Source organism: Neophocaena asiaeorientalis, unplaced genomic scaffold (genome assembly GCF_003031525.2).
Source record: "Neophocaena asiaeorientalis asiaeorientalis breed wild unplaced genomic scaffold, Neophocaena_asiaeorientalis_V1.1 scaffold721, whole genome shotgun sequence".
NCBI lineage: Eukaryota > Metazoa > Chordata > Mammalia > Artiodactyla > Phocoenidae > Neophocaena > Neophocaena asiaeorientalis.
In genome coordinates, this window is record NW_020175365.1 from 731,633 (window position 1) to 744,716 (window position 13,084).

Genomic DNA, 13,084 nt, shown 5'->3' on the forward strand with positions numbered 1-13,084 from the left:
ACAAGTGCCAGATAGGGAACTACTTGTATTCCAAATGAGTAAGATAGTATTATCATAGCTTAATAGAATAGTGTAGAAAATGGACCCTATTTCATAATGATCCAGCACCAAAATATGTTTCCTGAGGAAGTGAACTGGGCCCACTGTACAAGCATAAACAGCAGGAAGGTACAATTCTGTGCTCTCAGACGTATTCAGATACCACAGACACCAAGTGATGGAAGATTCCCCACGAGAAGGAAAATTTGTCTGCCATGCACACCTCTGCAACCCTACCTAGTGCTAGAACACTGCCTGCTACAGAGGAAGAAAACATTTGTTGAGTAACTGAATGAATGGAACTCCAAGATGCAGATAGGAAAATGAAAAACAGGAATGGCTTTTCTTTTTCCAGGTGTGAATTGCAAATTTTATTTAATTAGAATCCCAATGATTCTTAGACGAGGGGCTTGGGAACCTAAGACTGTGGGTTGAGTTGCAACTTAATAAAGGTACTGAGCATCACCTAAAGTCAGCTAGTGGAGAGTGAATGGGCTGTGGTGACCCCCGTAACTATAACTGGAAACCTCTCTTTCTGCATGAAACAGATACTAAAAGAAAATGTTTTTTCAAATTCTCCATGGAGAATATTTTTATTTGTTTATATTCTTCTTGCATACTCTAAAATGCACAGTGTGAATTTCCTTTCTTCAAAAACAGTTGTGAGCCTGGTCAGTTTATCCGACTTCAGAAGGTCTTCGGAAACATTGCCTTAGGTTTGTGCTAAGAAAGTCACAGAGATTGGTCATGAGCTACTACAAAATTACAGGGGATCTAGTTATCACGCAACAGTTACTAGAAAAGCGTAGAGAACACCAGACATATAGCCAGAGAGGGTAATAGAAGAGCAGATGCTATGTAAGTAACAGGATTTCCATATATACGTTATGTACAGTATCAGAGTTCTCTTACAGACAGTAAACTTATGCTTAAATCATTATTTTAAGGGCACTCTAATATAAATACAAGTCTCACTAGTTTTAATCTTTTCTCTTTGGCTCACAAGTGCACGAAAATACCATAATCAGTTTTTAGAACTTACTGCATTAATATATAAATAAGATACATTACAAATGGGAAGAAAATACAAGACGCCTCTTTAACATGGTAAATCTCTGAATATAAATAAGCAAATATTTCATATACCTACTGTCAAACAGTCAATGAAATCATTACATGTGTTCTTCCACTCCGCCCCAAGGTCAGACAACAGAAATATCCACAATCTATACAAATTAATCTCTAAAAATACAGCAATAGTACACCTGAAACAATCAATGACTCTGCTACTGTTTTCCCCTCACAGGATACTGATGGAAAGGGCGGGACTCTTGTCAGCCAGTGGTGCTTTTTCTCATCCATCATCACTTCAGGCGGGAGAAATACCGACAATGAAGTCAACTCCTGCCAACAGCATTTCCCTTGGTCCCCGACACCTGGCATTTTGAAAAACATCTTTCCTGGGGTTGTTGCGCAAGCTGGTTTGCAGCATGTTTGGCCCTCAGTAACTGCTGAAGGTAAAGTGAATTCTCTTGGAGTGGGAGACATGCTGTGATCTATTACTAAGCCACACTCACTATACAGACATATATTTATAGAGACAGGTATATATAGCTGTACATATATACTGTGCAACTTTTGAAAAAGAACATCATTTCCTGCTAACTCTAACAAGCTTAAGTAAGGTTTTAACAGTATTCTTCAAGATATTATGTTTTCCCTCAATGAAATGGCCTATGTGTTTCAGCAACATATAGAGTTTGTTCTAGAATACCAGAGGGGAAAGGGAAGTCCCAGAGACTCATGTTCTATGGACGGCAATTACAGATCCTGGCCCAGCCTCTCTATTTCCTCAATGAGGAAGTCGATATCAGACTGGGTAGCGGCTGGGTTGGAGACGACCATCCGGAAGAAGTTGGCCTTGTCCCCCTGAGGCTGGTAGCCAACCATGGTCGTGCCAGACTCCATCATCAGGGCTTTGATTTTCGGGGCCACCTTGTGAGGGAAAACACAAAACAAAACTCAAGACTGATATACCATGCTCTTTTTCAAAATGCAACCCATTTCTTAGTTGGAAAAAAGAGCAATTTTCTTTTTATTACTTGTACAAGTTTCTTCCTTGGCTAATATCTAGTGACTAATTTTTTAAATTGACATGTAGTTGATTTACAACATTGTGATAGTTTCAGATGGACAGCAAAGTGATTCAGTTGTACACACATATATATATATTCTTTTTCAGATTCTTTTCCATTATAGGTTATTACAGGATATTGAATGTAGTTCCCTGTGCTATATGCTAAGAACTTGTTGTTTATCTATTTTATATGAAGTAGTCTGTATCTGCTAATCCCAAACTCCTAATTTATCCCTCTCCCATCCCCTTTCCCCTTTGGTAACCATACATTTATTTTCTATGTCTGTGAAGTCTGTTTCTGTTTTGTAAGTTCGTTTATATCATTTTTTAAGATTCCACATTCACATTCCATGTGATATTTATCTTTTTCTTTCTGACTGACTTAGTACGATAATCTCTAGGTCCATCCATGTCGCTGCAAATGGCATTATTTCATTCTTTTTTATGGCTGAGTAATATTCCATTGTATATATGTACCACAATTTCTTTATCCATTCCTCTGTCTATGGACATTTATGTTGTCTCCATGTCTCGGCTGTTGTAAATACTGCTGCTGTGAACATTGGGGTGCACGTATCTTTTCAAATTAGAATTTTCTCTGGATATATGCTCAGGAGTGGGATTGCTGGATCATATAGCAACCCTATTTTTAGTTTTTTTAAGCAACCTCCATACTGTTCTCCATAGTAGCTGCACCAATTTACATTCCCACAAACAGTGTAGGAAGGTTCCCTTTTCTCCACACCCTCTCCAGCATTTATTCTTTGTAGGCTTTTTGATGATGGCCTCTAATGACTATTTAAGTCTACCCAATCACATATTCCTACAGAAAGTACAGCGCAACTGAATTTTGAAAGTCGGACACAGGACAATGATAATAAATTCAAAATCAAAAACAAAAAATTCACATGGGCAACAACACAAATTAGGGCTTCTGTATAATCCAGTGCCTAGGATACCGTCTGGCACATGGACTCCGCTCAACAAATATTTGCTGAATGGTTAGATGAATGAAATATTATATAAATTAAATACAATACAAACAACTATAAGTAATATATAAACTAGATATAGAAACCGACAACTAGAATGAATCAGCATTAGAACAGCCTTGAACTTAGTAAAAGATATTTTAACAGACATAGTTTAATACGAAAGTTCCTAGGAATATGTATATTATTCAACTGCGCTGCATATGACCCCTCTAATGACGAACACCAACCTAAGGCAGGGATGCGTCCTCCAGAGGTTCCCACTGATCTGAGCCACAGTGAGGGGACAATTCAGACCCAAGAAGACTATAACAAGATGTCTCCCTACCACCCCAAGCCTTTAGCTTTTATTTCTCCTCCGTTAGAAAGACACATCAGAGTGAGGATCTTCTGACTAGCCAGAGAAAATTGCAGAGGGTTAGATGAGACAAGGAGTGATTCCATACCTTGTGTAGTTTTTCCCGGCGCTCAGGGCTATCCAGGACGCCCCTGAGGCTTTGTGGAATATACCAGAAACAGACATTCGTGTGCTCAGGCTGTGGAGATTTTCACAGACAAGCATGCGTACAAACAAAACAGAAAAATTATGAGAACTTGAGAGAGAGCTGTCCCAAAACCCCTATGGACCCTTGGCGGAAGTCTCTCAGACAAAAAAAAAAAAGGATAAAAAAAAGGCTTCATGTTACTTCTATACTTGGGAGAACAAAGCCTGGTTAATCCCATCATATCTGACAAGAGAACTGTTTCCCATAACCCATTTTCTAGATGACTAAAGTTACCCACCTTTCAACATTGAAATGTTAAAAAAATTACATTTGGGTCATTTTAAAAAAGGGTATTATCCATCTTGCCATTTTGTAGTGCCTCATGTATAGAAGATGCTCAAAACGTAGTTAATTTTATTGGTACTGAGTATTCTGAGTTTATCAATACTGAACCTTCTCTGAAGACTCAGGATTACCAAAATGAAAATTAAAACTGGTTCTAATCTGTAAGACAGGGCTTATTGAGATGCTTAGAACTGTTTAGTGCTCCTGCCCTAAAGACTCATGCTTTTTAAGTCCTTCTGTATTCTCGCTGTAGTTTTTCAGTTTCCCTCCTAGTTGCTGTCTGCCATCACTGTGCCTGCCTCTCATGGTCTAGAGACATTACATTTGTTTTAACCTGCTGGTTGAATGTTTAAATTAGTGTAAATGATGAGAGTGAGGTCCCAGAGGTGGAACGCATGAGCATTGTATGATTGATTTGAACTGCTCAGGGCTCTTTTGCTCAGTTGGTGACTCCGGTGTGTTCCCAGTACTTTAGGTGCCTGATAAATGGACTGAATTGAATGCAGGTGGTGTTTATTACACTGGATTATGAGTGGATGTCCTTTTGTTCAGCACTGGCTCCTATTCCAACTTTTTTTTTTTTTTGCGGTACGCGGGCCTCTCACTGTTGTGGCCTCTCCCGTCGTGGAGCACAGGCTCCGGACACGCAAAGGAAGCCCCCAACTTTCTTTATTCAACTGCGAGCTCCAATAGGGCAGAGACAATACCTCTTCTGGTCACTACACTATAATCCAGCTCCTGGCCTGGGGCAAGGCACACGGCAGGCACTCAGCCAACACTGGTATGACAAGTACCTTACTGTGTGCAATACGGATCTGAACTCAGGGCAGAGACAACTGTATCTTGCTCTCTTCATAATGAATCTATTGTAAAGTAGAACTTCATTTTAGAACCAGTCTTGGAAGACAAGGATATACCCATCCTATAAGCTTCTTGGAACTGAGGAACACTTTATCATGGAGGTACAACACCATAATAAGACCCCAGAATTATACAGGATTCAGACCTGCCAAGGAAAGACCTCTTGCCTACGAAGGGCTGGCTGAGAACTATATCTTTTCTAGAAGAGGTGAAGGGGAAAAGTCATCCCAATGCTACCAGAAGAAACATTCATGGACACAGAGGGAAGTAAATGAAGAGTGCTAGAATGAAAATTCAGAAGCAGCTTCCGGCAATGTGGGACACTACAGCTTCAGGAGCTTCCCTCAAGAGATTTTCCAGAAATGCTATATATCTAGTCCAGGATGATAACTTACCTCACCATCAAAAACCATCTCAAATTCCTCTCTGTTTTTAATCTTGGCATAGAGGTATTCTGCCAGCTCCAAGCATTTGTTGATCTGATTTTCAAAGCCCACTGTGCCCTGTTTTAAAAAAGGAAAAGTCATGTTTGTTGGTGACAGGCTGAATTTCCCTGTGATGGCATTGAGAGGGCTATGCTGTCTTTGTCTATCGGAAATATATATAAGAGTATTCTTGGAGATGGTTAGCAAGAACCATCTCATTAAATATGTATGTCTTTCTCATAGCTCTGCATGCGATAAAGTGTGCCTCATCTCTTTTGAAGGCACTCTAGTCTCTGGGCAGTTATTCTCAACAGGGCTTTTAGCTTCTTGCTAGTAATTCACAGCCTGAAGCCCATTTCTGGTTTGCTTTAGGATAATGCCACCCAAACTGTTGTCTATGGACTGAGGCCAGTCCACAAAATGTAACCAGTCCATGATAAGATGAGTCCAAAAATTGAGATGAAGTAATAAGGAACATTTATGGTCACTTGACAGAGTACTTTTATGCCTACTGAACTGCATTTTTAAAACCGGTGTTCATACTTGGTATGGCTTTTTATTTCACCTTTCTAGCAATTCCTTTATTGTAGTGTACAATAAATGAATTAAGTGAAGACCAATTTATTGTACTGGTCTATGAGAGGTTAAAAACACCCCAGCTGGTTCTTCACCACAGATAGTTGGAGAAATACTACTTTAGAACCCACCTTCCCGCAGCAGGAAGTCCTGGCCAAACACGTCCCCCTCCCTCCCAGGCAGGCTACCTTCCACGTAACATGGTATTACCCCTTTCTAGTGAGAGGCAGGCAGGCAGATGGGGAAGCACTGGTCTCGGGATGTGCCCTGAGATGGCAGTAGCTCCATCTATGGACAAACTGATTGAGCATGAGTTTCCAAAGCCAGCATGGCTGATTAGTAACAGCAGCATGGGGGGTGTTGAGTGGGTCGGTGTTAACAAGGAGAGCAGATGCACGAGGCTTGTGGGTTGCTAATGTGTCTGGGCCAAGCCCAGCACTGGCAAAGCAGCAGCTGCCGCTGAGCAGTGCTCGGGCCAGTCCACTTTCTTCTTGGGAAGGAAGCCCGCACCAGGTCCCACGTCGGTAACCAATAAATACTCTTTGAGCTAAACTTCCAGCAGACTGTTCAAGCGGTTATTGTCAGGCAAAACCAAGGCACAAGTTACTGAGACAGGCCATGTGGTTATCATATTTCTGAATGATAGGGCTCTTTCTCTTGTTGCAATTTATGACTATTTATATGCTTAAAATACCTATGATTACTTTGTGGTAGAAATCAAATTCACACTGTTTCTATATTAAGACAAAATAACTTAATGAGGAAAAAAACTAATAATCCATCAAATTCTTCTTACAGAAAAAACATTGGACTAGATGTTTGGCTGGAAACCCTTCTTTGTTTTGGTATTAGGTGACCCGATCTTATATATGGAAATTTATTAAAATTACTTTAACAGTAGAAAAATAAAACGATGGTTGCAATATAAAGCTGTGAAATAAAAATTGCCCTTACTTGATTGCATACAAATACTTTTGAAATAAATAGTCCCATGGTATTCCTCTCCCTCACCCCCACTGGGGGAAATTCCAGTAGTTTGCTTTTTTTTCTAGACACAGAAATGCATCCTGAAAGACTGATGAATGCAGACACAGCATGCCTCAGTCTAGGATTTCTTAGAATAAAGTATACATTTTCTAGAAGAGAGCATAGAAGTACAAATAATGGGAAAGCCATTATTTAAATAGAACTTAAAACTGTCATATATATCCCATGATTTGAGACCATATAAAGGAACTCAGGGTTCTGCACAGAATAATGTAGTAATTTTATCTTTATCTCTTTCTCTACATCTGCACTAAACAATTTCAGCATCCCTAAGGACTGCTGTGGAAGTCCTTATCTTGACAAAATTTTTAGTGCTTATAAGAGAAAGTTATAAGAAAAGTCATGCTAATTCAAATTGAGAAGACTGAATGGAAGGAGAGAGAATTTGACATAAGGGATAAAGTGATTTCATTTGCAAAGAAAATAGTTAACTCAATTATCTAGATATTGATTTCGCACATAATGGATTATCTGGGATATATCTTTGCCTCACTTTTGCCAGCTAGCCTGTGCAAATTACATTCCTGCTCTATTTCCTGAATGCCCTCCTTCGTACCTTTGCTTTCCACATCAGCCAGAACTTGAAGATGTCCACATGGCGGCCACACTGAATGGCTTTATCCCCAGTGTCGTAGGAGACGTCATACTGCTTGTCTGGCTGGAAGAGGTACCCTGCACACATCTGGTTGCATCCTTGGAGGATACCCTGTAATGGAAATCAAGACAGGCGTGCATCTGTATTCACAGGGCAGAGGTGTGGATGGTTTTGAAACAGGGCAGGCCGGACTTAGGGTCACATACAATCTTTCTTCTAACGTCTCATGAGGCCGTGCACTTGTTCTGATGTCCTTCTCCAAAACCACCCTTGGAAAACCCTTCGCCCCTTCTCCTCTATCACTCTGATTGGAAAACGATCTTTTGTCTCAGATGCCAACAGCCCACCCTACTGTCCCTCTAAGGAGCATCTGGAAATGTCCATGGGTGTTTTCGGTTATTTCACAGACTGGAAGTGCTATGGCATTCAGTCAGCAGGGGTTGGGGATATAAATTTCCTGTAGAGGGTGGGACAGTTTCATGCGTAGAAGAATTTTCCTCCGCCAAAGCACCCCCTAAAAAGTGTTCCAATCCTTTCCGGGAGCTCCTATGAAGTTAACAGGTGCTCTACTTGGGAGTAAAAAGCTTGTATAGGTACTGGCCCCCACAGGTTGGTGACAGGCTTTTGAGGACGGCTCAGTGTGCAACAGTTTTACTGGAGGAACAAGGCCCTCCACGGCAGGGTCCTATTAGATTCTTAGGAAGAGAATATACTACCTATTGTTCTAAGTGCCTTACCGGCATTTTATCAGTGCGGTGACATGGTTAAGAGCTCAAGCTTTGGAGCCAGAGTACCCAAGTCTGAAATCTGGCTGACGTTTGCTAATTTGGGCAAGTTATACAACTATCGTCATTTACAGAAGCTTTTTGGTCAATATTCCTTGTTGCCCTAAGTTGACATTTGTAGTTGTGGTTCCAAATAAGTTGTTTCAGCTCTTGGGACCTCAAACTCAAATAATGCCCTTGTAGTTTCTATCACTGGCAGGGCCGTGGGGGCTGAACAAGGAAGAAGGACAGTTCAGAGCAAGGGCCAACAGGATATGCTGGGTTAGCCGAAGGCTAACATGTGCAGGTAGGAAAGAACAGCCATGGCAGGCCCAGTGGGGCTGTCAATCTTGTGAGTTCCTCAGCCAGTACTGTAAAAAAAACAAAACAAAACAAAAAACCCATGCTTTTCTCTTTTTGTGCCTTCTAAAGGGTGTGCAGGCCACCAGCTCATCTTTGGGGGAGGGGCAGACCTTTTCCTTGACCAGGATGGCGGAGCACTGCAACAGCACGCCCATCATCTTGTGAGGATTCCAGGTGACTGAGTTGGCCCTGAAAGAAACACATGATGCTCTGAGGAGGAGGTGTAGGAGTCAGCAAGAGGCAACCGCCCTCTTGAGGAAAACATCACCCACCGCAACTCAAGTCAAGACAAGTTTTCGACACCTCGTCCCCTAAATTGACTAATCAAGTGGTAAACAAATATTTTGCAGGCAGTCTCAAGAGTACTAAGTGGCAGACTGCCTCTTCTAAATAACTGTATTAATACTACCTAACATTTACGAACATCATTTATTATGTATCCTATCGTTCTAAGAGTGTTACAGGCATTTTATCAGTGCAGTGTCATGGCTGAGAGCTCAAGCTTTGGAGCCAGAGTACCCGAGTCTGAAACCTGGCTCTGACATTTGCTAGTTTGGGCAAGTTACATAACTCCTTTGAGCCTCAGTTTTCCTGTCCGTGAAGTGGGGAGAACAGTATCTGCCTCAAGGAACTGAATTAAATGAGTTAGTAAATATATAATGCTAATAACCATGCTTGAATACTTAATTCTCACAACAATCCTATCATATAGGGACTATTATCACCCCTATTTTAGATGGAGAGACTGAGGCACAAAAGTGTTCAGTACATCACCCAAAGTCACACAGCTGGGAAGCGCTGGAGCCAAGATTCAAGTTCAGGGAGTCTGACTGTCGAGCCAGTGTTCATATCCTCTCCACTAGACTGCCTCCCTCTAGGCTACAGACTCAGCTTCTTTCTGCCTTCCCATTCTTACTAATAAATTGGACCGGTGACGCTGACCTACCTGCTTATAAGGTAGTATGAAGACTGACACATAAAAGCAAGGATCAGTTGGACAATTCTAGACTTTGGCTACTTAGCAGCATTGTTTAAATGCTAAATAAACATAATCTTGCCTATTTAGGCTGCAATGATAGCTTAACAAGCATGGTCTCCTAGCAACCACAACACTCCGTCAGACACAATTAAATGGTTAAGGAGCACACTAGCTAGGACATTAGGGCAACAACTACGCGTAATGTATGATGATTAAAGCTTAGGTAGCTCCCTTCCAATGGCCTAGCCCACAGCTGGGCTCTATGCTTTAATACCTGTGAAGGATGTTTTCCCCAGACATAGCAATTGGCTCCGAATTATACTGCCTCTGCTCTCCCTGGAGCTAAATTCCTGCTGCGAATTTTTAACCTCTTCATCTTGCTTAGGTGCATAAGAGGGAAAATAATTTAGTGTATACATGACCACAGGCGTACGCTGAATCTCAAGGAGAAGAAAGAAAGACCCGATGTACTTTCCCCCATGTGCGTAATAAAGAAAACCTTTATGAAAGAGACTGTGAAAAGTTCTGAGAAAAGTTGACTAAATGTTTATTTCATTAAAAAACATCAGTGTCGGATTTCCCTGGTGGCGCAGTGATTAAGAATCTGCTTGCCAGTGCAGGGGACACGAGTTCAATCCCTGGTCCAGGAAGATCCCACATGCTGCAGAGCAACTAAGCCTGTGTGCCACAACTACTGAGCTTGCGCTCTAGAGACCGCGAGCCACAACTACTGAAGCCTGCGTGCCTAGAGCCTGTGCTCTGCAACAAGAGAAGCCACTGTGATGAGAAGCCTGCGCATGGCAACAAAGACCCAGCACAGCCAAAAATAAATAAATTTATTAAAAAAAAATCACTGTCAAGCCTTATTTAGAAGGTAGTGAATTTAATCCATTTTCTCATTGCTATCATTCACTGAATCATTAAACAATTACACATAGGGACTTCCCTGGTGGAGCAATGGTTAAGAATCTGCCTGCCAATGCAGAGGACACAGGTTCGAGCCCTGGTCCAGGAAGATCCCACATGCCGCAGAGCAACTAAGCCCCTGTGCCACAACTACTGAGTCTGTGGTCTAGAGCCTGTGAGCCACAACTACTGAGCCTGCATGCCACAGCTACTGAAGCCCGCGTGCTTAGAGTCCGTGCTCCGCAACAAGAGAAGCCACTTCAATGAGAAGCCCGCACACTGCAACGAAGACCCAATGCAGACCAAAACATTAAATAAATAAATAAGTTTTAAAAAACCAGTTATACATAGATCTCACAAAATGTCTTAGATGTTTTTTGAATGTCCTAAAGGTCTGAAGTAAATGATTCTTTGGTGCTACAGGTGGAAAGTAATAAGACATGACGTGGATTCAATTTCCTTCAGAAGACATATGGACTTTAAAATGTTAGAAAAGAAAAAGTCTAGTGCAAAATGTTTCAAGTTTTCCTTGACTCAAAGATGGAAAATGGAAATTGCCTGAGAAATCTAAAGTACAGCTGGACTGGCTTATCTACATTTAAGATCTTGTCCTCCAAGTTAAGGGTCATATAACTATGCTTCAACGAGTCAGTCTCACTCGCTTCAATACTGGCCTTTCAAAACTGAAATGCAGGCTTCCCTGGTGGCGCAGTGGTTGAGAGTCCGCCTGCTGATGCAGGGGACATGGGTTCGTGCCCTGATCCGGGAAGATCCCACATGCCGCAGAGCGGCTGGGCCCGTGAGCCATGGCCGCTGAGCCTGCGCGTCCGGAGCCTGTGCTCCGCGACGGGAGAGGCCACAACAGTGAGAGGCCCGCGTACCACAAAAACAAAACAAAAAAACACAAAAAACTGAAATGCAAGGGAAGAGGCACAGGAGAGGTAACAAACACTGAAGCCACTGGAGTGCTTTCCCTGATGCCTGCTCCCCATCCACTTCTCCACCCTCGGTCTGCTCTCACTGCTCTCACTTTGCTCCAGCCACAATGGTCTCGGTGACAGTCCTTCCTCCAACTTGCCAAGAACAGTCCTACCTCAGGGTCTTTGCATTTGCCCTTCCTACCGCCTGGAACATTCTTCCTTGTATTCATGCTTCCTCTCTCCCTTTATCCCAGTACCTGCTGAACCGCCTCCTCCTCAGAAAGGCCTCCAACTACAGTCTAAAATAGCATGGCTTGGCAGATGAAATATCTTTGTTCATGAGACAAGTCAGGTAAGCTGAGCGTCTTACCCTTTTCCCAGCTTAATGGGAAACGTAAGCTTAGTGAGAATAAAGAATGAAATAAATCAGCACCCCTTTCTGTGCCCTTGACAAACTCCCATTTAGCCTCCAAATCCCCACACTGGTAAGTCTCTCTTCTCTCCTACCCGGGCACCTTGCAATCACATCTATTGCTGAGCATATCACATGGTGTGGTAACTATCTGCATACTTGTCTTTTTCTCTTTCCAAATCGTGAATTGAGGCGAGAACTCATTTGACTGGGAAATCCATCATCTTTAATTTCCCAGTGCCTGGCATACAGTAAGTGCTCAATAAGTGCCTACTGAACAAAAGTGAGCTTAGAGTGAATAAGACATTGGGAATCAGGGCAGGGACATTAGGGACTCAGCGGCACAGCGTGTTGCATGGCCTGAAGGGAGGGAGGCCCTGTGCTCAGCCCTTACCTTTCTATGCCGCTGAGTTTATGGCGGTGCTTCTGAGACATGAGCAGCCCGCCACCCCAGGCAGCCTGTGAGGACAGAGAAAAAGAGAGGGAGAGGGAGGTGGCGCTGAGGAGTCCACACCCGGTCACTTCACATCTCTAGCGAAACATGAGCAAGAATGTAAACAGCGAAAAGCGTAAGCTTCTCTGACAAATGGAACCCACGCTGACTGTTCCACCAGGGGCAGTTGTGCTTATTCATCATTTATCACTTCTTGAAAAGTTCCTCCTGGTTGTCAGAGTCACAGTGCAAGTGATACAGGTAAATAGGGGCTGAGTCTGTGGTGCTGAGACCCAAGGCCCTAAGTGCTCTGGAAAGCCAGGGACACTTGAGGAGACAAGGGGCGGAGCTCTGGGAGCGACACAAAGGACTAGGGACTGCTGTCTGATTCTGCCCAGAGCAGAATTCTAAGGGCTCCTCAAAAACTCACAAGGCAGCAGCCCTGGTGGGCTTGGAGGTCCCACAACCACTCCTGCAATAGCAAGACATTTTTATGCATCCTCTGATGCATGGGGATCGAATATCTTGGGATACCATGTGACACAAGAACAGCCTTTGTTATCATTTGTCCAATAGCAGGGCAGATCACCCCACTGTCTAGTTGTGAGAAGTTAAACCCATAAGAGAATGGAGAGAGAAAAAGGAAAAAACACATCCAGTCACACATGTGAAAATGTACCTCTTATGTTCCTAGGAAAATTTGGAACTAAATCTCTTAATTGATAACACCTTCCATATGCTGCCTTATTTTTCCTACATGTACCAGTATGCATTTCTTTCTTTCTTTTTTTTTTTTTTTTTTTTG

At 42.5% G+C, this 13,084-nt stretch overlaps 1 protein-coding gene across 1 annotated transcript in view; it reads right to left on the minus strand.

Annotated features, from left to right (window-relative positions):
- Window positions 1-607: 607 nt before the first annotated feature.
- The window catches only part of GAD1 (glutamate decarboxylase 1), a 40,348-nt gene continuing 27,871 nt past the window's right edge, over window positions 608-13,084 (minus strand). Inside the window, exons 12-17 of the mRNA XM_024765708.1 lie at window positions 12,241-12,305; window positions 8,740-8,818; window positions 7,464-7,613; window positions 5,255-5,362; window positions 3,615-3,704; window positions 608-2,034 (exon numbers count right to left, since the gene is read on the minus strand). Of these exons, the coding sequence (XP_024621476.1) occupies window positions 1,861-2,034; window positions 3,615-3,704; window positions 5,255-5,362; window positions 7,464-7,613; window positions 8,740-8,818; window positions 12,241-12,305 (666 nt within the window). The 3' untranslated portion in view covers window positions 608-1,860. The remainder of the gene's footprint in view (window positions 2,035-3,614; window positions 3,705-5,254; window positions 5,363-7,463; window positions 7,614-8,739; window positions 8,819-12,240; window positions 12,306-13,084) is intronic.